This window comes from Cherax quadricarinatus, chromosome 91 (genome assembly GCF_038502225.1).
Source record: "Cherax quadricarinatus isolate ZL_2023a chromosome 91, ASM3850222v1, whole genome shotgun sequence".
Taxonomy (NCBI): domain Eukaryota; kingdom Metazoa; phylum Arthropoda; class Malacostraca; order Decapoda; family Parastacidae; genus Cherax; species Cherax quadricarinatus.
Genome location: NC_091382.1, coordinates 12576068 through 12603037, shown reverse-complemented (window position 1 = coordinate 12603037; position 26970 = coordinate 12576068). Strand labels below are relative to the sequence as shown.

Sequence of the window (26970 nt, the reverse complement as noted above, 5' to 3'; positions counted from 1 at the left end):
TTTCACTGTAAACACCTGGTCCACGCACCCCCTACCTTTCCTAAAGCCTCCTTGTTCATCTGCTATCCTATTCTCCGTCTTACTCTTAATTCTTTCAATAATAACTCTACCATACACTTTGCCAGGTATACTCAACAGACTTATCCCCCTATAATTTTTGCACTCTCTTTTATCCCCTTTGCCTTTATACAAAGGAACTATGCATGCTCTCTGCCAATCCCTAGGTACCTTACCCTCTTCCACACATTTATTAAATAATTGCACCAGCCACTCCAAAACTATATCTCCACCTGCTTTTAACATTTCTATCTTTATCCCATCAATCCCGGCTGCCTTACCCCCTTTCATTTTACCTACTGCCTCACGAACTTCCCCCACACTCACAACTGGCTCTTCCTCACTCCTACAAGATGTTGTTCCTCCTTGCCCTATACACGAAATCACAGCTTCCCTATCTTCATCAACATTTAACAATTCTTCAAAATATTCCCTCCATCTTCCCAATACCTCTAACTCTCCATTTAATAACTCTCCTCTCCTATTTTTAACTGACAAATCCATTTGTTCTCTAGGCTTTCTTAACTTGTTAATCTCACTCCAAAACTTTTTCTTATTTTCAACAAAATTTGTTGATAACATCTCACCCACTCTCTCATTTGCTCTCTTTTTACATTGCTTCACCACTCTCTTAACCTCTCTCTTTTTCTCCATATACTCTTCCCTCCTTGCATCACTTCTACTTTGTAAAAACTTCTCATATGCTAACTTTTTCTCCCTTACTACTCTCTTCACAGAGATATATTACAGAAATAGACATGATTTTGATTGCTTTCATGACGAAAAGTACCTTGAAATTGAGCTCAAAGTAGCGGAAATGTTCGATTTTTGCCGATGTTCAGTGAACTGTGTAAGTCAAGTTGGTTAATTTTATTAAGTGTATTCTAACCTAACCACTCTGTAATTCGGCAAACTCAGTAATCCGGCACACTACACGTCCCGATGATGCCGGATTTGTGATGGAGGACCTGTACTCCATTCTACTGAATGTATAGCAATGCATGCAACCATATGACCTGTCTTTGTAATACTCATTTGTGCTTTATTGTTATCTGTTTACAATAATGTTTTATCACTGATTACATCATTGCTTAGTTAATCTTAAGTTAATTTTAAGCCTGCCTGTAATGCTATGCATACAAGTGGCTTTGGCATGCTGCTCTTACCTGTATTTTTTTTGTACCTCTGTACGTTCAAATTATTCAATAAATAAATAAATAAATAGCACAGAGAAGTGGTGAAGTCAGGTGGTGGGCGAGTGTGAAGTCAGAGGAAAGCGGGGTGTTCCATCTGATGGAATTTGTGAGGTCAAGGGTCTGGTTGAGTGCAGGTAATTGAGGTCAGTTTACATTGGATGTATTTTTTTCTTTGTATTCTTCTTCTTGAAAATGAAAATATTTATTTCCTTGCAATGCTTACAATGTGTGGTTTACACATTGTAAGATATTAATTACAAAGAAAGCTACTAGCATGCCTGTGCATTTTGGGCAGACTGACTATTCTATACTGACACAGGTTATGAAGCAGTACATTTTAACCCTTAAATTGTCCAAGCAGATCTACGTTCACATGCGTAGTGCTCCAAAAGTAGATCTACGTTTTTTTACATATTTTCAAATATAACAAAAAAAAACATAGATCAAAGTTTTTTTTACACATTTTCAAATGTAAAAAAAAAGAAGATATGCGTTTTTTTACATACTTTCAAATGTTGAAAAAACGTAGATCTATGTTTGGACAGATTAAGGGTTAATATTATTGCATATTAGTATAGTAGGTAATTAACCCTTAAACTGTTGAGACCCCAGCTCACAAACTTGCTCTCAGTGTCAAAGGATTTTCAAAAAAAATTAAAAAAAATTTTTCTTATAAAATGATAGAGAATATTTTCCTGGTGGTAATGGCACCAAAAGTATGAAATTTGATGGAAAACTTACAGAATTACGCTCTCACGAAGTTAGCAATCTTGGCGACATTTACGCATCGGTGATTTTGCCCACTTTGAGCCCTATTTTTGGCCAATTCCATTGCTCTTTGACCAAACTCATAGGTGTTTAGCTAGAATTCCTTTTATTCTATTGGTTGAGTACAAGAAACTGCCCATTTACCTATTTCAACTACCCAATAAAGTGATCAGAAATTACTAATTTGGCCAATTTCACACAAAATTCAAGAAAGGCCAGTTTCAGAATTGGGCCCAGAATAAACAATGCAGACATTCCTGGCACTAAAATAACATTTTCTCTGTTCATTAGTCATGTCTCCAGGTCCCTCTTATATTACGCTTGCTTTTCATTTTGAATCTTTATTCACACAAAAAATAGAAGATTTACTGTTATGTTGACTACTGCATTATTGTAATAATTATATAAATAATATCACTACATTTGTGAATGCATGTTAGACCCACCAGTTGATGTGTATTGGACATGTGATGTGTTTTGCATACCCTTGAACATCGGCAAAAATCAAACATTTCTGCTACTTTGAGCTCAATTTTAAGCTACTTTTAGCCTGTAAACCCTTCAAAATCATCTCTATTTCTGTAATATACCTTCCAGTCTATCAAGTGAGACCAAGAAACTGAGAATACAGCCATAAATACCATACAAAAATACATTATCAATTCGTTGTTTTACACCAAAAACACAATCGCAGTTTTTTTTCTCATTATGCACTTAGTGCTCCAGGATTTTTTTTATACTGTGTACACTGACCATGCAGACCCATTCTTTCACATGTAGGCCTACCAGCTTTCTTCCACAAGATTGGAAGCCGCTAGAATTTTGACGTAGTTTTATGGGACTGACCCTGGCATCAAAGCCATAATTTTACTGGACTGACCGATTACTGTAATGTGGCAGGAAATGATGCTGGTGAACTGGTGTTTCTCTATATGCTCCAAGTAAAGGTTTTCCAAAACCTCATGTGTTTCCTTTTTCATATCCACTTGCATTTACTGCTCCTGTTGCCATCTCCATTACTTACAATGCAGGCTTCATACATAATTCCATACAGCCTGGTGAGGAAACAGCTGACAAAGGGAGGTGGCAGACACCATGCTGCATGGAACCCTCCCTAGAAATAAATTCTTAATTCTTCAAAGATTTGTATTGTATACAGTGGACCCTCAGCTAACGATATTAATCCGTTCCTGAGAGCTCATCGTTAGACGAAATTATCATTTCCCGAATTAATTTTCCCCGTAAGAAATAATGGAAATCCAATTAATCCGTTCTAGACAGCCAAAAGTATTAATTTTTTTTTTTTTTCATGAATATACATTTCCCTGCAAAGACAACAATGAGACATGCACAATAACTATATAAATAAATGTCAACCCTTTCAGGGTTTTCAACGTACTGTACTAGTAAAACCACCTGGTGGTTCACACTTACACTCACTCACTCACCCATTTGACTATAAGCACAGAAATACGTATCTTAATCGTAAAATAATGATTCCTAACTAGTCACAAGTTTGCCTGTAATACTCCATTATAGAAACTATGTATTGTGCCAAAACAAAAGCATTCACATTGCTAAACTCACAAACTAGTATATAGTCACTTGGTATTTAGTCAACTTACTCCACAATTTGTAATAATTTAGGGTTAAGAATTAATCTAAGTTTGCCCGAAATGCCTAGCCTTGCTAGGTGTTCTAGTGGCCCCCTCTGTAATTAGTATTTTATTACATGTACATGTAAACCACACAATAACCAAAATCTGTAAACCTTGTATTGTAATCCTTATAGAGAATAAACTTTGATTTGATTTGATTTGATTTGATTTGATTGGCAGAAAGGTGGGCTGGTGCAAGTATGAGTAGTGGGGGGGTTGAAGAGGGTTGGAGTAGTTTTAAAAATGCAATATTAGAATGAGGGGCAGAAGTTTGTGGTTATAAGAGGGTGGGTGCAGGAGGAAAGAGGAGTGATTGGTGGAATGATGAAGTAAAGGGTGTGATAAAAGAGAAAAAGTTAGCGTATGAGAGGTTTTTACAAAGCAGAAGTGTTATAAGAAGAGTAGAGTACATGGAGAGTAAAAGAAAGGTGAAGAGAGTGGTGAGAGAGTGCAAAAGGAGAGCAGATGATAGAGTGGGAGAGGCACTGTCAAGAAATTTTAATGAAAATAAGAAAAAATTTTGGAGTGAGTTAAACAAGTTAACAAAGCCTAGGGAACGAATGGATTTGTCAGTTAAAAACAGAGTAGGGGAGTCAGTAGATGGGGAGATGGAGGTTTTGGGTAGATGGCGAGAATATTTTGAGGAACTTTTAAATGTCAACGAAGAAAGGGAAGCGGTAATTTCATGCACTGGCCAGGGAGGTATACCATCTTTCAGGAGTGAAGAAGAACAGGATGTGAGTGTGGGGGAGGTGCGTGAGGCATTAAGTAGAATGAAAGGGGGTAAAGCAGCTGGAATTGACGGGATCATGACAGAAATGTCAAAAGCAGGGGGGGATATACAGTGGACCCCCGGTTAACGATATTTTTTCACTCCAGAAGTATGTTCAGGTGCCAGTACTGACCGAATTTGTTCCCATAAGGAATATTGTGAAGTAGATTAGTCCATTTCAGACCCCCAAACATACACGTACAAACGCACTTACATAATTGGTCGCATTCGGAGGTAATCGTTATGCGGGGGTCCACTGTAGTGTTGGAGTGGTTGGTATTTTTGTTTAATAAATGTACAAAAGAGGGGAAGGTACCTAGAGATTGGCAGAGAGCATGTATAGTCCCTTTATATAAAGGGAAGGGGGACAAAAGAGACTGTAAAAATTATAGAGGAATAAGTTTACTGAGTATACCAGGAAAAGTGTACAGTAGGGTCATAACTGAAAGAATTTGAGGTAAAACAGAATGTAGGATTGTGGATGAGCAAGGAGGTTTCAGAGTGGGTAGGGGATGTGTAGATCAAGTGTTTACATTGAAGCATATATGTGAACAGTATTTAGATAAAGGTAGGGAAGTTTTTATTGCATTTATGGATTTAGAAAAGGCATATGATAGAGTGGATAGGGGAGCAATGTGGCAGATGTTGCAAGTACAGTGGACCCTCCCCTAACGCTATTAATCCATTCTTGAGAGCTCATTGCTAGGCGAAATTATCGTTAGGCGAATTAATTTTCCCCATAAGAAATAATGGAAATCAAATTAATCTGTTCCTGACACCCCAAAGTATGAACAAAAAAATTTTTTACCACATGAAATATTAATTTTAATACACAAAAACTGAAGAAGACATGCACAGTTACATGACACTTACCTTTATTAAAGATCTGGTGATGATTGATGGGATGGGAGGAGGGGAGAGTGTTGATGGTGTTAGTTTTTAGAAGGGGAATCTCCTTCCATTAGGACTTGAGGTGGCAAGTCCTTTTCCGGGGTTACTTCCCTTCTTCTTTTAATGCCACTCGGACCACCTTGAGAGTCACTGGACCTCTGTCACACAACATATCTGTCCATAGAGGCCTGTACCTCCCATTCCTTTATGACATTCCTAAAGTGTTTCACAACATTGTCAGTGTACAGGGTGCCAACACGGCTTGCAATAGCTGTGTGAGGGTGATTTTCATCAAAAAAGGTTTGCACTTTAAGCCACATTGCACACATTTTCTTAATCTTTGAAGTAGGCAACTTCCTCAATTTCTCTATCCCCTCCTCTGAACCAGTTTCCTCAGGTCTGGCCTCTTGCTGTTGAAGATGATCTAGCAGCTCATCAGTGGTTAGTTCTTCATTGTCCTCCTCCACCAACTCTTCCACATCCTCCCCACTAACCTCCAACCCCAAGGACTTCCCCAATGCCACAATGGATTCCTCAACTGGCATAGGATTCCCAGGGTTAGCCTCAAACCCTTCAAAATCCCTTTTGTCTACACATTCTGGCCACAGTTTCTTCCAAGCAGAGTTCAAGGTCCTCTCAGTCACTTCCTCCCAAGCCTTACCTATAATGTTTACACAATTGAGGATGCTAAAGTGATCTCTCCAAAACTCTCTTAGAGTCAATTGAGTTTCTGAGGTCACTACAAAGCACCTTTCAAACATAGCTTTTGTGGACAGTTTCTTGAAGTTGGAAATGACCTGCTGGTCCATGGGCTGCAGGAGAGGAGTGGTATTAGGAGGCAAAAACTTGACCTTAACCCTTTGACTGTTTTCGACGTATAAATACGTCTTACGAGCCAATGTTTCTGACGTATATATACTCAATAATTCTAGCGGCTTCAAATCAAGTGGGAAAAAGCTGGTAGGCCCACATGTGAGAGAATGGGTCTGTGTGGTCAGTGTGCACCACATAAAAAAAATCCTGCAGCACACATTGCGTAATGAGAAAAAAAAAACTCTGATCGTTTTTTTGGAATAAAACGCCGACTTTGAGGTGTATTTTCGTATAGTATTTATCGTTGTATTCACGTTTTCATGGTCTTAGGTGATAAAATGGAAAACATATTACAGAAATAGAGATGATTTTCATTACTTTTACGATGAAAACGACCTTGAAACTGAGCTCAAAGTAGCGGAAATGTTTGATTTTTACCAATGTTCAAGAGTACATAAATCACACCACACGTCCAATACACGTCAACTGGGGAGTCTAATATTCTTTCACTAGTGCACTGATATTATTTATACCACTTTTACAATAATGCAGTCGTCTGTATAACAGTAAATTTTGTATTTTTTTGTATGAATAAAAAATCAAAATAGAAAGCAATAATAATATAAAAGGGGCCTAGAGATGTGACTAATGAACAGAGCATATGATATTTTAGTGCCACGAATGTCTACCTTGTTTATTCTGGACCCTATTTTGAAATTGGCATCTTTTTTATTTTGCGTGAAATTGGCCAAATTGCCAATTTCTGACCACCATATTGGGTAGTCCAAATTAGTAAATGGGAGGTTTCTTGTACTCAGCTGATAGATAAAATGGAGTTCTAAAGAAATAGCTATGAGTTTGGTCAACTGGAACAATGGAATTGGCTGAAAATTGGGCTCAAAGTCGGCGAAATCGCCGATACGCATATGTCGCCGAGACCGCTAACTTCGCGGGAGCATAATTCCACGAGTTTTCGACCAAATTTCGAACTTTTGGTGTCATTACCATCGAGAAAAGATTCTCTATCATTTCATAAGAAAAAAATAATTTTTTTTTTTTTCAAAAATTGAGCGACATAGAATGACAGTTTCAGAGAGGGGCCTGAAACAGTCAAAGGGTTAATGAAGCTCATTTCCACAGAAAGTCGCTCTGCCACGTCTGAAGGATGACCAGGAGCATTGTCTAATACCAGGAGGCACTTAAGGTCTAATTTCTTATCAATTAGGCAATTTTTCACAGTGGGGGCAAATGCATGGTGTAACCAGTCACAGAAAAAGTCCCTAGTGACCCATGCCTTACTGTTTGCCCTCCACATCACACACAAATTAGCCTTGACGACATTGTTTTTCCTGAACACTCTGGGAGTTTCAGAGTGATACACCAATAAAGGATTCACTTCACAGTCACCACTAGCATTGGCACACATCAACAGAGTAAGCCTGTCTTTTATAGGCTTATGTCCTGGGAGTGCCTTTTCCTCCTGAGTAATGTACGTCCTGTTTGGCATTTTCTTCCAAAACAGGCCTTTTTCATCACAAACACTTGTTCAGGTTTCAGTCCTTCACTGTCTATGTACTCCTTGAATTCCTGCACATATTTTTCAGCTGCTTTGTGGTCCGAACTGGCAGCTTCACCATGCCTTATCACACTATGTATGCCACTACGATTCTTAAATCTCTCAAACCAACCTTTGCTGGCCTTAAATTCACTCACGTCATCACTAGGTGCAGGCATTTTTCTAATAAAATCGTCATGCAACTTCCTAGCCTTTTCACATATGATCGCTTGAGAGATGCTATCTCCTGCTATCTGTTTTTCGTTTATCCACACCAATAACAGTCTCTCAACATCTTCTATCACTTGCGATCTCTGTTTCGAAAACAAAGTTGCACCTTTGGCAAGAACAGCTTCCTTGATTGCCGTTTTCTTGGCCACAATAGTAGCGATGGTTGATTGGGGTTTTGTGTACAACCTGGCCAGCTCGGAGACACGCACTCCACTTTCATACTTAGCAATGATCTCTTTCTTCATATCCATAGTAATTCTCACTCTTTTTGCTGTAGGGTTGGCACTAGAAGCTTTCTTGGGGCCCATGGTGACTTATTTTGCAGGTGCAATCACTAAAAAGGCTGTGATAATATGAAATGTTCCGATTGTATGCTTGGAAGCGACCGCGGTGGCTGGCTTGTAAACACTGGCACCCAAGGAACAAGTGAGGCGGGCTCAGGCCGCATGTGGATGCATCTCGAACGAACCGCGTTAAGAGAGTTTTTTAGCACTAGCCGAGGCAAAATTTTTGCGTTAAAATGTATCGCTAGGCGGATTTAACGTTATGCGATGCGTTCGTTAGGCGAGATTCCACTGTATATGGAATAGGTGGTAAGTTACTAAATGCTGTAAAGAGTTTTTATGAGGATAGTGAGGCTCAGGTTAGGGTGTGTAGAAGAGAGGGAGACTACTTCCCGGTAAAAGTAGGTCTTAGACAGGGATGTGTAATGTCACCATGGTTGTTTAATATATTTATAGATGGGGAGAGAGGTGGGATTAAATTATGGAGAATCAAGCACAAAATGGGAGTTGACACAGATACTTTTTGCTGATGATACTGTGCTTATGGGAAATTATAAAGAATAGTTGCAAAAGTTAGTGGACGAGTTTGGGAGGGTGTGTAAAGGTAGAAAGTTGAAAGTGAACATAGATAAGAGTAAGGTGATGAGGGTATAAAGAAAAACTGGATATCACATTGGAAAGAGGGAGTATGGAAGAAGTGAATGTTTTCAGATATTTCGAAGTTGATGTGTCAGCGGATGGGTTTATGAAGGATGAGATTATCCATAAAATTTATGCAGAAAAAAAGGTGAGTGGTGCATTGAGGTATAATTTTTTTTTTTTTTTTTTTTTTTTATTATCACACCGGCCGATTCCCACCAAGGCAGGGTGGCCCGAAAAAGAAAAACTTTCACCATCATTCACTCCATCACTGTCTTGCCAGAAGGGTGCTTTACACTACAGTTTTTAAACTGCAACATTAACACCCCTCCTTCAGAGTGCAGGCACTGTACTTCCCATCTCCAGGACTCAAGTCCGGCCTGCCGGTTTCCCTGAATCCCTTCATAAATGTTACTTTGCTCACACTCCAACAGCACGTCAAGTATTAAAAACCATTTGTCTCCATTCACTCCTATCAAACACGCTCACGCATGCCTGCTGGAAGTCCAAGCCCCTCGCACACAAAACCTCCTTTACCCCCTCCCTCCAACCCTTCCTAGGCCGACCCCTACCCCGCCTTCCTTCCACTACAGACTGATACACTCTTGAAGTCATTCTGTTTCGCTCCATTCTCTCTACATGTCCGAACCACCTCAACAACCCTTCCTCAGCCCTCTGGACAACAGTTTTGGTAATCCCGCACCTCCTCCTAACTTCCAAACTACGAATTCTCTGCATTATATTCACACCACACATTGCCCTCAGACATGACATCTCCACTGCCTCCAGCCTTCTCCTCGCTGCAACATTCATCACCCACGCTTCACACCCATATAAGAGCGTTGGTAAAACTATACTCTCATACATTCCCCTCTTTGCCTCCAAGGACAAAGTTCTTTGTCTCCACAGACTCCTAAGTGCACCACTCACTCTTTTTCCCTCATCAATTCTATGATTCACCTCATCTTTCATAGACCCATCCGCTGACACGTCCACTCCCAAATATCTGAATACGTTCACCTCCTCCATACTCTCTCCCTCCAATCTGATATTCAATCTTTCATCACCTAATCTTTTTGTTATCCTCATAACCTTACTCTTTCCTGTATTCACCTTTAATTTTCTTCTTTTGCACACCCTACCAAATTCATCCACCAATCTCTGCAACTTCTCTTCAGAATCTCCCAAGAGCACAGTGTCATCAGCAAAGAGCAGCTGTGACAACTCCCACTTTGTGTGTGATTCTTTATCTTTTAACTCCACGCCTCTTGCCAAGACCCTCGCATTTACTTCTCTTACAACCCCATCTATAAATATATTAAACAACCACGGTGACATCACACATCCTTGTCTAAGGCCTACTTTTACTGGGAAAAAATTTCCCTCTTTCCTACATACTCTAACTTGAGCCTCACTATCCTCGTAAAAACTCTTCACTGCTTTCAGTAACCTACCTCCTACACCATACACTTGCAACATCTGCCACATTGCCCCCCTATCCACCCTGTCATACGCCTTTTCCAAATCCATAAATGCCACAAAGACCTCTTTAGCCTTATCTAAATACTGTTCACTTATATGTTTCACTGTAAACACCTGGTCCACACACCCCCTACCTTTCCTAAAGCCTCCTTGTTCATCTGCTATCCTATTCTCCGTCTTACTCTTAATTCTTTCAATTATAACTCTACCATACACTTTACCAGGTACACTCAACAGACTTATCCCCCTATAATTTTTGCACTCTCTTTTATCCCCTTTGCCTTTATACAAAGGAACTATGCATGCTCTCTGCCAATCCCTAGGTACCTTACCCTCTTCCATACATTTATTAAATAATTGCACCAACCACTCCAAAACTATATCCCCACCTGCTTTTAACATTTCTATCTTTATCCCATCAATCCCGGCTGCCTTACCCCCTTTCATTTTACCTACTGCCTCACGAACTTCCCCCACACTCACAACTGGCTCTTCCTCACTCCTACAAGATGTTATTCCTCCTTGCCCTATACACGAAATCACAGCTTCCCTATCTTCATCAACATTTAACAATTCCTCAAAATATTCCTTCCATCTTCCCAATACGTCTAACTCTCCATTTAATAACTCTCCTCTCCTATTTTTAACTGACAAATCCATTTGTTCTCTAGGCTTTCTTAACTTGTTAATCTCACTCCAAAACTTTTTCTTATTTTCAACAAAATTTGTTGATAACATCTCACCCACTCTCTCATTTGCTCTCTTTTTACATTGCTTCACCACTCTCTTAACTTCTCTCTTTTTCTCCATATACTCTTCCCTCCTTGCATCACTTCTACTTTGTTATATATTGAGGCTAAGAATGGAATGTATGAAAGTGTAGTGGTACCAACACTCTTATATGGGTGTGAAGCATGGGTTGTAAGTGCTGCAGCGAGGAGGCGGTTGGAGGCAGTGGAGATGTCCTGTCTAAGGGCAATATGTGGTGTAAATATTATGCAGAAAATTCGGAATGTGGAAATTAGGTGACATGGAGTTAATAAAAGTATTAGAGGGCTGCAGAACGGTTGTTGAGGTGGTTTGGTCATTTAGAGAGAATGGATTAAAGTAGAATGACATGGAGAGCTTATAAATCTGTAGGGGAAGGAAGGCAGGGTAGGGGTTGTCCTCAAAAAGATTGGAGAGAGGAGGTAAAGGAGGTTTTGTGGGGGAGGGGCTTGGACTTCTAGCAAGCATACCCGAGTGTGTTAGATAGGAATGAATGGAGACAAATGGTTTTTGGGACCTGACGAGCTGTTGGAATGTGAGCAGGGTAATATTTAGTGAAGGGATTCAAGGAAACCTGTTATTTTTATATAGCTGGACTTTAATACTGGTAATGGGAAGTATAATGCCTGCACTTTAAAAGAGGGGTTTGGGATATTGGCAGTTTGGAGGGATATGTTATATGTCTTTATATATGCTTGTAAACTGTTGTATCTGGTTGCCTCTGCAAAAACAGTGATTATGTATAAATGAGATGAAAGTGTTGAATGATGATGAAAGTATTTTCTTTTTGAGGCTTTTCTTTCCTTTTGGGTCACCCTGCCTCAGTTGGAGATGGCCGACTTGTTGAAAAAAAAATAATACAAAAAAATGATTTTTATTTATTGCTTACATTCCAGAAAATGTTGGCACTATTGAAGAATCCATCTTGAGTCATCATATAATGAAGAAAGAGATGACTAGACCAGGCTATGGTCCTAGTGTAGTACGTCATCTGAGCCAGAACTCTTCTATACTTGGCCACCTGGAGAACTCTGCACTACTCAACACATCCATCACACCAACTTGCTTTATAGAGTTTGGTGCTGGCAGAGGTAAGCACACTATACAGATATATTTAGCTAAAGAAGTTGTATTGTTTGTAATTTTTCTAAGTCAAATTCAATATAAAGATTTACAGTATTTCACAATTAGAGTTACACAGGTATAATATCTCTGTTATTCAGATAACATTCATTCCTCTTTTGTGCTCACCAATGTTTTACTACAGTAGACCATTATATTATATGGTATGTAGTTACGTTCCTGAAAATGTTGTGTTAGGTAAATCCATGTTAGATAAACTGAAAAACTTACAGGAAAAATAGGGTTGCATTCCTGGAATCCTCATGAAAGCCAAACAACTTTCTTTAAACCTTCCAGATCTTACAAAAATGAAAGTGAATATGTAATTGTTGTTCATAGTCATGATGTATTATGTTGTTTTTACTGCTAAGACAACAAATGCAACAATTGCCTTCAGTTGTGGGTGCCGGTGTTGGTTGATTGTGAAGAGAGTGGAGAGTTATGCTGTGTCCCTGCTAGGCTGGGTGGATGGTAGAGGTTCTGGTATTAAAGTCAATAGTTGTACTGGAGTGTGCATAAATTCTGAAGTGGATTTCTGGGCTATTTTACCCTGCACTACATTATACAGCTGACGGTAAAGCATCAACTGCTCTAGATGCCGTTTCAGAGCACTGCTTCTAGATTTGTCAGGGGTCCTCTTCAGTGGAAAAGTCTAATTTTAAGTCAGTACATCAGTAAAAGTCAGTCATGTCAGTAAATTAGTAAGTCAGTCATTCAATAAGTCAGTAAGTAAGTCAGTGAGATGACATCCTGGGTATTCATTACATAAACTTGTATATTTACCTCATTCTTTTTAAATGTACAAACTGATGCTTCATTAAGGCCATAGGCTCTCTCTTGTTTAATATCTCAATTTTCTTTGTAACTCCAAGACTTAAATGATTAAACCTTTTCTTGCCACTTTCAGTATCACTCGCATGCCTACTGGGTGCCATGGTTTCTTGGCAGATACAAGATAGGTCAATTAAAAGATTAAAACAATTCACAAACACAACTAGCTCCTAGGAGAGAATCATAATTGACATGTATGCACGAAGGCTGAGATGGGGGTAGAAGGGGATGGCGGTCATCTCCCCCGCTGACACAGTGGTTTGACCCACAACCAGGCGGCAGCCTGAGCCGGGTAAATTTTTTTCCCTGCCCACAAACAGAACTGTGTTAACCCTTTGACTGTTTCGACCATACATATACGTCTTACGAGGTACCGTGTTTGACGTATATACAGTGGCCCCTCAATAATCGTCTGGCCTGAAAGTCATCCATTTCGGAAATAGTCCTGTTTTTTCGTCAAAATATTGGCTCGCAAATGGTCCGGTAACTCGCTAATAGTCCTTCGTCCCAGGCGCGTACTCACGCTCTGAGCCGCCTCGGCCTTTCCTTCCCAGCCAGTGTGCCATTGTTTACCAGTGAGCGACAGTCCCCTCACGTGCTCCAGCGAAATGTTTCATAACATTCCATTTATTTTAGTGCTTGCAAGTTATTTAAGTGCTAAATAAGCTACCATGGCTCCAAAGAAAGCTCCTAGTGCCAAGCCTTTGGTAAAGAAGGTGAGAAATACGATTGAATTTAAGAAAAACATCATTGAACAATATGATAGTGGCATATGTGTGGGCGAACTGGCCAGGATGTATAACAAATCCCGTACAACCATATCTTCCATCATGGCCAAGAAAAAGGAAATCAAGGATGCTGTTGTTGCAAAAGGGGTAAATATGCTAACAAAAATGAGATCGCCAGTACTCGAAGATGTTGAGAAGTTATTATTGGTGTGGATAAATGAGAAACAATTAGCAGGAGATAGTCTTATGACGTCGCTTATTTGTGAAAAGGCTAGGCAGTTGCATGACGATTTGGTAAAGAAATTGCCTGCAACTAGTGGTGATGTGAGTGAATTTAAGGCCAGCAAAGGCTGGTTTGAGAGATTTAAGAACCGTACTGGCATACACAGTGTGGTAAGGCATGGTGAGGCTGCCAGTTCGGACCACAAGGCGGCTGAAAACTATGTGCATGAATTCAAGGAGTACATAAACAGTGAAGGACTGAAACCTGAACAAGTGTTCAGTTGTGATGAAACAGGCCTCTTTTGGAAGAAAATGCCAAAGAGGACCTACATTACTCAGGAAGAAAAGGCGCTGCCAGGACACAAGCCTATGAAAGACAGGCTGACGCTAATGTTCTGTGCTAATGCTTGTGGGGATTTCAAAGTGAAGCCGTTACTAGTGTACCATTCTGAAAATCCCAGAGTGTTCAAGAAAAACAATGTTATGAAGAGTAAATTGTGTGTGTTTTGGAGATCTAATAGTAAGGCATGGGTCACAAGGGACATTTTCGTTGAGTGGTTCAATGAAGTGTTTGGCCCTAGTGTGAAGAATTACCTCTTGGAAAAGAAATCGGATCTCAGGTGCCTCCTAGTAATGGACAATGCACCTGCTCATCCTCCAAACTTGGATGACCTAATTCTGAAGGAGTTTGGGTTCATCACAGTAAAGTTCTTGCCCCCGAATACCACTCCTCTCCTCCAGCCCATGGACCAGCAGGTCATTGCAAACTTTAAAAAACTCTACACCAAAGCAATGTTTGAAAGGTGCTTGAATGTGACCTCAGACACTCACTTGACCCTACGAGATTTTTGGAAAGAACACTTCAGTATTCTCCATTGCGTAAGCCTTATAGGTAAAGCTTGGGAGGGAGTGACTACCAGGACTTTGAACTCTGCTTGGAGAAAATTGTGGCCAGATTGTGTCCACAAGAGGGATTTTGAAGGGTTTGGGGCTGACCCTGATGAGCCTATGTCAGTTGTTAAATCCATTGTGGCACTGGGGAGTTCTATGGGGTTGGATGTGAGTTTGGAGGATGTGGAAGAGTTGGTGGAGGACCACAATGAAGAGCTAACCACTGAGGAGCTGCAAGAGCTTCATCAGGAACAGCAACAGATCGCAGCTCAGAATCTTGCTGCAGAGGAGGAGGAAAAGAGATGGAGGAAGGTGCCTTCTTCAGAAATTAAGGAGATTTTTGAAATGTGGGGTAGGATGGAAAGATTTATGGAGAAACATCACCCAGAGAAGGATGTTGCAAGCCATATCGGCAACTTGTACAGTGACAGAGTCTTGGCCCATTTTAGAGAAGTTTTAAAGAGACGACAGAAACAGAGCTCTGTGGACAGTTTTTTTGCGAGACAGGAAGGACTCCAGTGACTCTCAAGGTGGTGCTAGTGGCATTAAGAAATAGAGAAGAGAAGTAACCCCAGAAAAGCAATTGGTACCCGAGGTGTTGATGGAAGGGGATTCCCCTTCCAAACAGTAAATCATCCAATCTGTCTCCTTCTCCAGTCTTCCATACACAAAGAAGAATCGCCAGTAAAGGTAAGTGTTATTCTGTTAATGTTTAATTCATCATATGCCACTGTATTGTTTATGTACTACATCTATATTTCATGTAAAAAATTTTTTGTTTTAATACTTCTGGGTGTCAGGAACGGATTAATTGAATTTACATTATTTCTTATGGGGAAAATTGATTCGTAAATCGTCCATTTCAATAATAGTCCCACTTCCAGGAACGGATTGTGAACGATTATTGAGGGACCACTGTATACTCATAAATTCTAGCTGCTTCAAATCGAGCAGGAGAGAGCTGGTAGGCCCACATGTGAAAGAATGGGTCTGTGTGGTCAGTGTGCACCATATAAAAAAAAACCTGGAGTAGGTAGTGCATAAAGAGAAAAAAAAAAGTCCAACCATTTTTTTTTAATTAAAATGACGAATTTGTGGTCTATTTTCGTATAGTATTTATTGTTGTATTCTTGTTTTCTTGGTCTCATTTGATAGAATGGAAAACATATTATAGAAATAGAGGTGATTTTGATTGATTTTATTATAAAAAGAACCTGGAAATGGAGCTCAAAGTAAGCAAAATGTTTGATTTTTGCCAATGTTCAAAAGTAAACAAATGATGTCATTGTCCAATAAATGTCCAACTAGCCATTCTAATATGCAGTCATGAATGGGTTGATGTTATTTATACAATTATTACAGTATTGCAGTAGTCTGCGTAACAGTAAATCATCTACTTTTTGTTTGAATAAAAATTCAAAATAGAAAGCAAGAGTAATATCAGAGGGGCCTGGAGACATGACTGATGAACAAAGAAAATGTTATTTTAGAGCCAGGAATGTCTGCATTGTTCATTCTAGACCTTATTTTGAAAATGTCATATTTTTTAATTTTCGTGGAATTGGCCAAATTGCAAATTTCTGTTCACGTTATTGGGTAGTTGAAATCGGTAAATGGGCAGTTTCTTGTACTCAATTGATAGAATAAAATGGAGTTCTAAAGAAACAGCTATAAGTTTGGTCGACTGGAACAATGGAATTAGCCAAAAATAGGGCTCAACGTTTGCGAAATCGCCAATTTGTAAATATTGCCAAGGTCACTAACTTTGCGAGAGCGTAATTCCATCAGTTTTTTATCAAATTTTGTTTTTTTGGTGTCATTACAACAGTCAAGGGGTTAAGCTAATTTTACGAAGTGTTCTCTAAAATTATACCACAGTTTTTCAATAGTGTAATAACCAAAACGTGGCAAACAAATCGATGAACAGTAGAACCCCGAGTTTCAGCCATAATCCGTTCCAGGAGCTAGGTCTCAACTCGAAATGGCTGAAAGGCGAAGCAATATTTCCCATAAGACATAATGTACAGTAGGGCCCTGCTTTTCGGCGTTTCACCTTACAGCATTCCACTAATACGGCGATCTCAAATTATGACCAAAGCTTTCTATACAGCAAGAGGTCTTTCAAATACAGCGCGGGCCATCCAGTTTATTTACATTCTCCAAGAGCACATCTCTCTATTATGTAATAATAATCACTCTTGGGCACATTAAATGTCTAATTTTACATCAATACAGTGGACCCCCGATTTGCGATGGCAATGGTATCTGATAAATCCGGTATTCAATACATTTTAACGCAAAACTTTTACTTCGGTTCCCGTTAAAAAAACCGCCATACGCGATTTGTCCAAGACGTGTCCACGTGTGGCCCAGTGTTTACTAGCCAGCCAGTGTGCTCGCATCTAAGGATACATTCGGTACATTCCATATTATCACAGTGTTTTTGGTGCTTGTTTCGACTGAGAGTCGAAGATCAAAATTAATTTTTTATGAGAGAGCCACAAAATTTGATTAACACAAGCCTATCCGATGTTATCCTGACGCCAAATGACTTCGAACAGGCAATAAATGACATGCCCATGCACTCTGCCCCAGGGCCAGACTCATGGAACTCTGTGTTCATCAAGAACTGCAAGAAGCCCCTATCACGAGCCTTTTCCATCCTATGGAGAGGGAGCATGGACACGGGGGTCGTCCCACAGTTACTAAAAACAACAGACATAGCCCCACTCCACAAAGGGGGCAGTAAAGCAACAGCAAAGAACTACAGACCAATAGCACTAACATCCCATATCATAAAAATCTTTGAAAGGGTCCTAAGAAGCAAGATCACCACCCATCTAGAAACCCATCAGTTACACAACCCAGGGCAACATGGGTTTAGAACAGGTCGCTCCTGTCTCTCAACTATTGGATCACTACGACAAGGTCCTAAATGCACTAGAAGACAAAAAGAATGCAGATGTAATATATACAGACTTTGCAAAAGCCTTCGACAAGTGTGACCATGGCGTAATAGCGCACAAAATGCGTGCTAAAGGAATAACAGGAAAAGTCGGTCGATGGATCTATAATTTCCTCACTAACAGAACACAGAGAGTAGTTGTCAACAGAGTAAAGTCCGAGGCAGCTACGGTGAAAAGCTCTGTTCCACAAGGCACAGTACTCGCTCCCATCTTGTTCCTCATCCTCATATCCGACATAGACAAGGATGTCAGCCACAGCACCATGTCTTCCTTTGCAGATGACACCCGAATCTGCATGACAGTGTCTTCCATTGCAGACACTGCAAAGATCCAGGCGGACATCAACCAAATCTTTCAGTGGGCTGCAGAAAACAATATGAAGTTCAACGATGAGAAATTTCAATTACTCAGATATGGTAAACATGAGGAAATTAAATCTTCATCAGAGTACAAAACAAATTCTGGCCACAAAATAGAGCAAAACACCAACGTCAAAGACCTCGGAGTGATCATGTCGGAGGATCTCACCTTCAAGGACCATAACATTGTATCACTCACATCTGCTAGAAAAATGACAGGATGGATAATGAGAACCTTCAAAACTAGGGAGGCCAAGCCCATGATGACACTCTTCAGGTCACTTGTTCTATCTAGGCTGGAATATTGCTGCACACTAACAGCACCTTTCAAGGCAGGTGAAATTGCCGACCTAGAAAATGTACAGAGAACTTTCACGGCGCGCATAATGGAGATAAAACACCTCAATTATTGGGAGCGCTTGAGGTTCCTAAACCTGTATTCCCTGGAACGCAGGAGGGAGAGATACATGATTATATACACCTGGAAAATCCTAGAGGGACTAGTACCGAACTTGCACACGAAAATCACTCACTACGAAAGCAAAAGACTTGGCAGACGATGCACCATCCCCCCAATGAAAAGCAGGGGTGTCACTAGCACGTTAAGAGACCATACAATAAGTGTCAGGGGCCCGAGACTGTTCAACTGCCTCCCAGCACACATAAGGGGGATTACCAACAGACCCCTGGCAGTCTTCAAGCTGGCACTGGACAAGCACCTAAAGTCAGTTCCTGATCAGCCGGGCTGTGGCTCGTACGTTGGTTTGCGTGCAGCCAGCAGCAACAGCCTGGTTGATCAGGCTCTGATCCACCAGGAGGCCTGGTCACAGACCGGGCCGCGGGGGCGTTGACCCCCGGAACTCTCTCCAGGTAAACTCCAGGTAATGGGCCCCAAGAAAGCTTCTAGTGCCAACCCTGTGGTAAAAAGGGTGAGAATTAGTATGGAAATTAAGAAAGATTTTGAAGAGTTTGGGGCTAACCCTGAGAAGCCTATGCCAGTTGTGGAATCCATTGTGCCTACTTCAAAAATTAAGGAAATGTGTGCAAAGTGGGTTGAACTGCAAACCTTTATGGATGAAAATCACCCTAACACAGCTATTGCAAGCCATGCTGGTGACTATTACAATGGCAATGTTGTGGGCCATTTTAGACAAATCGTAGAGGAACAGGAGTTACAGAGCTCTATGGACAGATTTGTTGTGCAACAGAGGTCCAGTGACTCTCAAGCTGGTCCTTGTGGCATTAAAAGAAGAAGGGAAGTAACCCCAGAAAAGGACTTGTTACCTCAAGTCCTAATGGAAGGGGATTCCCCTTCTAAACAATAAGTTCGACACACTCCCCTCCTCCCATCCTATCAATCATCACCAGATCTTCATTAAAGGTAAGTGTCATGTATTCTATTGTTAGTAGAGTACTACAAACTGTGCATGTCTTCTTCAGTTTGTGTGCATTAAACTTAATATTTCATTATTTTTTTTTTTATTATTATCACACTGGCCGATTCCCACCAAGGCAGGGTGGCCCGAAAAAGAAAAACTTTCACCATCATTCACTCCATCACTCCATCATGTGGTAAAATTTTTTTTTTCATACTTTTGGGTGTCTTGCACAGATTAATTTGATTTCCATTATTTCTTATGGGGAAAATTGATTCGCTTTTCGATAATTTTGGTTTACGATGAGCTCTCAGGAATGGATTAATATTGTAAACCGGGGACCACTGTATAGACATTTTCATTAATCTATCTATGATATTTTCTTCAAAATTATATAAGAAACACATTACATAGGATATAAACACGCTTTTTTTTATGCTATGGAGGTGTGGTTGCCAGGTGGAGGAAAAACATTACGTAATACAGTGGAACCTCTACTTGCGAGCGTGTCCACGTGCGAGTTTTTCCAAATACGAGCAGTCGATGGGTTGATTTTTTGCTTCCATATGTGAGCAAAATTTCCACGAGCGAGCAGACCTCAAGGCAGGTTCCTTGACACCGGTGAGGGGCTCTTGCTCTTGATCTCGGGAATTGTATCTCATTTGTTTGTTGGACTATCTTATTGAAACTTGGGCAATGTATGATGGAAAGATGCTTCTTAATGTACACCAAAAATGAAAGAAATCTCAGAATAAATAATGGAGTTCACTTCTCAGCAATTAGCCACCCCTTAGTGGTAATTTCAAATGGTTTTTATGGTTGTATTCTCGTATTTTTGGTCTCATAGAATGGAAGATATATTACAGAAATAGATATGATTTTGATTGCTTTCATGACGAAAAGTGCCTTGAAATTGAGCTCAACGTAGGATAAATGGTCCATTGCTTGGCTGTTTCAGAGTAAACTGTCCATTCCAATATGCAGTCATGAATGGGTTGAGATATTTATACATGTATAATTATTGAGAGCATAGGCAATGGGGTCGAAGAGGTATGGGGTAGGTTTAAAAATGTAGTGTTAGAGTGTTCAGCAGAAGTTTGTGGTTACAGGAAAGTGGGTGCAGGAGGGAAGAGGAGCGATTGGTGGAATGATGATGTAAAGAGAGTAGTAAGGGAGAAAAAGTTAGCATATGAGAAGTTTTTACAAAGTAGAAGTGATGCAAGGAGGGAAGAGTATATGGAGAAAAAGAGAGAAGTTAAGAGAGTGGTGAAGCAATGTAAAAAGAGAGCAAATGAGAGAGTGGGTGAGATGTTATCAACAAATTTTGTTGAAAATAAGAAAAAGTTTTGGAGTGAGATTAACAAGTTAAGAAAGCCTAGAGAACAAATGGATTTGTCAGTTAAAAATAGGAGAGGAGAGTTATTAAATGGAGAGTTAGAGGTATTGGGAAGATGGAGGGAATATTTTGAGGAATTGTTAAATGTTGATGAAGATAGGGAAGCTGTGATTTCGTGTATAGGGCAAGGAGGAATAACATCTTGTAGGAGTGAGGAAGAGCCAGTTGTGAGTGTGGGGGAAGTTCGTGAGGCAGTAGGTAAAATGAAAGGGGGCAAGGCAGCCGGAATTGATGGGATAAAGATAGAAATGTTAAAAGCAGGTGGGGATATAGTTTTGGAGTGGTTGGTGCAATTATTTAATAAATGTATGGAAGAGGGTAAGGTACCTAGGGATTGGCAGAGAGCATGCATAGTTCCTTTGTATAAAGGCAAAGGGGATAAAAGAGAGTGCAAAAATTATAGGGGGATAAGTCTGTTGAGTGTACCTGGTAAAGTGTATGGTAGAGTTATAATTGAAAGAATTAAGAGTAAGACGGAGAATAGGATAGCAGATGAACAAGGAGGCTTTAGGAAAGGTAGGGGGTGTGTGGACCAGGTGTTTACAGTGAAACATATAAGTGAACAGTATTTAGATAAGGCTAAAGAGGTCTTTGTGGCATTTATGGATTTGGAAAAGGCGTATGACAGGGTGGATAGGGGGGCAATGTGGCAGATGTTGCAAGTGTATGGTGTAGGAGGTAGGTTACTGAAAGCAGTGAAGAGTTTTTACGAGGATAGTGAGGCTCAAGTTAGAGTATGTAGGAAAGAGGGAAATTTTTTCCCAGTAAAAGTAGGCCTTAGACAAGGATGTGTGATGTCACCGTGGTTGTTTAATATATTTATAGATGGGGTTGTAAGAGAAGTAAATGCGAGGGTCTTGGCAAGAGGCGTGGAGTTAAAAGATAAAGAATCACACACAAAGTGGGAGTTGTCACAGCTGCTCTTTGCTGATGACACTGTGCTCTTGGGAGATTCTGAAGAGAAGTTGCAGAGATTGGTGGATGAATTTGGTAGGGTGTGCAAAAGAAGAAAATTAAAGGTGAATACAGGAAAGAGTAAGGTTATGAGGATAACAAAAAGATTAGGTGATGAAAGATTGAATATCAGATTGGAGGGAGAGAGTATGGAGGAGGTGAACGTATTCAGATATTTGGGAGTGGACGTGTCAGCGGATGGGTCTATGAAAGATGAGGTGAATCATAGAATTGATGAGGGAAAAAGAGTGAGTGGTGCACTTAGGAGTCTGTGGAGACAAAGAACTTTGTCCTTGGAGGCAAAGAGGGGAATGTATGAGAGTATAGTTTTACCAACGCTCTTATATGGGTGTGAAGCGTGGGTGATGAATGTTGCAGCGAGGAGAAGGCTGGAGGCAGTGGAGATGTCGTGTCTGAGGGCAATGTGTGGTGTGAATATAATGCAGAGAATTCGTAGTTTGGAAGTTAGGAGGAGGTGTGGGATTACCAAAACTGTTGTCCAGAGGGCTGAGGAAGGGTTGTTGAGGTGGTTCGGACATGTAGAGAGAATGGAGCGAAACAGAATGACTTCAAGAGTGTATCAGTCTGTAGTGGAAGGAAGGCGGGGTAGGGGTCGGCCTAGGAAGGGTTGGAGGGAGGGGGTAAAGGAGGTTTTGTGTGCGAGGGGCTTGGACTTCCAGCAGGCATGTGTGAGCGTGTTTGATAGGAGTGAATGGAGACAAATGGTTTTTAATACTTGACGTGCTGTTGGAGTGTGAGCAAAGTAACATTTATGAAGGGATTCAGGGAAACCGGCAGGCCGGACTTGAGTCCTGGAGATGGGAAGTACAGTGCCTGCACTCTGAAGGAGGGGTGTTAATGTTGCAGTTTAAAAACTGTAGTGTAAAGCACCCTTCTGGCAAGACAGTGATGGAGTGAATGATGGTGAAAGTTTTTCTTTTTCGGGCCACCCTGCCTTGGTGGGAATCGGCCAGTGTGATAATAAAAATAATAATAAATATAATTATTGCAATAAGGAATAACAGTAAATCTTTTATTTTGTGTGTGAATGAAAATTACAAATAATTTATATAATAATAATAATAATAATAACAATAATAATAATAATAATAATAATAATATGAATATGAATAATACCAATACGTATAATAATAATAATAATAGTACAGTGGACCCCCAGTTTACGATCAGCTCCCAATGCGACCAATTATGTAAGTGTATTTATGTAAGTGCGTTTGTATGTGTATGTTTGGGGGTCTGAAATGGACTAATCTAATTCACAATATTCCTTATGGGAGCACATTCAGTCAGTACTGGCACCTGAACATACTTCTGGAATGAAATAATATCGTAAACAGGGGGTCCACTGTATAATCCAATAATATTAATAATAATTGAATATGTATGATAATAATACAAATATAATAATAATGTACTGCATATTATAATTATAATAATAGACGGCTTCAAAAGGCCGTCACTAGATGGCGGTGTTTACCACAACAAAGAGGGAGCGGTTGTGGCTGCCTCCACCTGTTACATGAATGACATTTTATTCATTCTAGAGTATATGTCATGTTTCTATGTTATTCATATTGTTTGTTATGTCAAACTAGATGAACTGTGATAGATAAATAAGCCGTATAGATGACATTAGCAAAAGTATTCTTGAAGTGTTTTGCCCGGTGTCCAGACAAACTCTCGTCCACCGCCGACACCGCCCATACCACTACATGAATGATATATTTCATTCATTTTAGAGTATATATCAGGTTTCTATGTTATTTATATTGTTTATTATGTCATATTAGATGAAATGAGATAGATAAATAAGCCGTAGAGTTGATAGTAGCGAAATTATTGAAGTACAGAATTCCACTGGAACGGATTAATTGCATTTCAATTAATTTAAATGAGGAAAATTTACTCTGCAAACGAGCAAATCCAGTTGCGAGCAAGGTCATGGAATGGATTAAACTCGCCATTAGAGGTTCCACTGTACTAATAATAACCACTCTTGGGCACATTAAACATCTTATTTTACGTTAGTATAGAAATTTTCATTAATCCATCTATTATATATTCTTCAAAATTATATAAGAAATAAGTTATGTAACATATAAACATTTTGTTTATATACTATGGAGGTGTGTTAGCCAGGCGGAGGGAAAATATTACGTCACTCCCCTTAATACATAACGGTTTTGTTTACAATTCTCGGCATGAATTATTCTTTATTTCTCCCTTTGTTTATGATGGCATCTCAAGGTAGTTGTTAGAAATGATTAAACTCAGTGAACATGGTATGTCAATGGTAATAATATGGCTCTGGGCCACATTAAATATCGTGTAGGTATGTAGCCCAGGCGGACTACATACCTACATTATTATTATAGCTGATAATTATATGTATGCATACCTGTACCTAAGTAAACTTACACACTGTGTTGGCATGCAGGTATACATTAAAGTCACTAAGTGTCTTATTAGTCTTGAAGATGCCATATTAATGATGATAATAATAATAATTAATAATAACAATAATAATCACTCTAAGGAGCATTAAATATCGTATAAAATGTTAATATAGACATTTTGCTTAATCCATCTTAATACACCCCACAGTAGAATAAATTAACATAAAAATGAGATGTGGTAGCCAGGTGACATGTAGGGCTTGTGGTAGCCAGGCAACTTGTAGGACTTGTGGTCGCCAGGCAACTTGTAGGACTTGTGGTAGCCAGGTAACTTGTAGGACTTGTGATAGCCAGGCAACTTGTAGGACTTGTGGTAGCCAGGCAACTTGTGGCAGCCAAGCGACTTATAGGACTTGTGGTAGCCAAGCAGCTTGTGGTAGCTAGGCAACTTGTAGGACTTGTGGTAGCCAGGCAGCTTGTAGGACTTGTGGTAGCTAGGCAACTTGTAGGACTTGTGGTAGCCAGGCAACTTATAGGACTTGTGGTAGCCAGGCAACTTGTAGGACTTGTGATGAAAACCAGATGCGTTCATCTGGTTTGTTTACATTATGTGTGGGTGGGGTGGTGAGGGCTGCCCTTCCTGGCTACCCATAATTCCCAACCTGACTTCATACAAATAAAACTCACCTCTCACCCTACATTAAGACTACAAATATTTTAAGGTAATTAATGAGTGTACTATATATGCATGTTATCGCTCTAGGGAGCTTAATGTCGTAGTAGGTGGGAGTGGCCAGGCAGAATGCCATACCTCCCACATGACTTTCTACAAAATACTTTTCACCCCTCACCCTACATTAAGACCATTAAGACTACAAATATTTTAAGGTAAGTAATTCGTCTACTCTATATGCATTTTATTGCTTTAGGGAGCTTTAAGCATCGTAGTATAGTATGTGTGGGTGGGGTGGCCAGGAGGGCTACCACACCTGATTTCTTAGAGTAAATACTGCTCACCTTTTGCCCTACATTAAGACTACAAATATTTTAGGTAAATAATGAGTGTACTGTCTGTGCATTTTACTTTTTAATGTCTAGTTCTATTGCTAACTTAATATATGTTAGTGTAAACTTGTTATCTGGCATTTATGTGCATTTATAAATAGAAAAAATGGAGTTCTGCTTTCCGGCAAAGTCTGCTTTCCGGCAGTAGCCTGGAACCTAACTTGCCGAATAGGTGGGGCCCTACCGTATATACAATTAATCTGTTCCATACCCACAAAAATATTCACAAAAAATACATTTTTTAAAGAATAACTATAGTTTTACATATTCAAATTCAAATTCAAATTCACAGTTTATTCTCTATAAAGATTACAATGTTGAATTTACAGAATTTGGTTGTTGTGTGGTTTACATGTAGTTAAATAATGATTACAGAGTGTACCACTAGAACGCCTAGCATGGCTAGGCATTTCGGGCAGACTTAGTTTAATTCTTTATTTTAAAATACAGTGGACCCCCGGTTAACGATATTTTTTCACTCCATAAGTATGTTCAGGTGCCAGTACTGACCGAATTTGTTCCCATAAGAAATATTGTGAAGTAGATTAGTCCATTTCAGACCCCCAAACATACATGTACAAACGCACTTACATAAATACACTTACATAATTGGTTGCATTCGGAGGTAATCGTTATGCGGGGGTCCACTATATTACAAATTATGAGGTAAGTTGGTATTATGGCTGGTATTATGGTGAATGCTTTTGTTTTGGCACAGTACATAGTTTCAGTATTGGAGTATCATAGGATTCATTATTTTAAGATTGAGATTAATATTTCTGTTTATGGTCAAATGGGTGAGTGAGTGTAAGTGTGAACCACCAGGTGGTATTCGTGTAGTTAGTTGATGGGGTTTATCAGGGAGATAAGATGTTTTCTAATGGTAGTTTTGAAGGTAATGAATGTGTCTGCAGTTCTAGAGTTCTCAGGTAGGGTGTTCCAGATTTTAGGGCCTTTGACATACATTGAATTTTTGTAAAGGTTTAGTCGGACATGGGGAATGTCGTAGAGATGTTTGTGTCTGGTGTTATGCCTGTGGGTTCTGTCACAACTATCAAGAAAGCATTTTAGGTCAAGGTTGATATTGGAGTTTAAGGTCCTGTAGATGTAGATTGCACAGTAGTAAGTGTGGATGTACTGAACAGGGAGTAAGTTTAGATCTATGAAGAGTGGGGGGGGTGTTGCCAGGGATGGGATTTAGTGATTATTCTTACTGCAGCTTTTTGTTGGGTTATTATTGGCTTTAGGTGTGTTGCTGCAGTTGATCCCCAAGCACTAATAGCATAGGTGAGGTATGGATAAATAAGTGAGTGGTATAGTGTGAGAAGGGCATTTTGCGGCACATAGTATCGTATCTTGGAGAGGATCCCAACTGTTTTGGATACTTTTTTGGTTATGTGTTGGATATGGGTGCTGAAATTCAGGTTGTTGTCAAGGTATAGGCCTAGGAATTTGCCCTCATTATGTCTGGTAATTAGAGTGTTGTCGATCTTAATGTTAATTTGTGCATCTCCTGCTCTGCTACCAAA

The 26970-nt window shown here is 39.8% G+C and overlaps 1 protein-coding gene across 3 annotated transcripts in view; it reads left to right on the top strand.

Moving 5' to 3' along the window:
- The window catches only part of LOC128698409 (tRNA:m(4)X modification enzyme TRM13 homolog), a gene marked incomplete at its 5' end in the record, with an annotated part of 130639 nt that overhangs the window by 4262 nt on the left and 99407 nt on the right, over window positions 1–26970 (top strand). For all 3 annotated transcript variants that reach the window (XM_070104390.1, XM_070104388.1, XM_070104389.1), the window contains 1 exon segment: window positions 12011–12205. In XM_070104390.1, coding sequence (XP_069960491.1) covers window positions 12011–12205 — 195 coding nt within the window.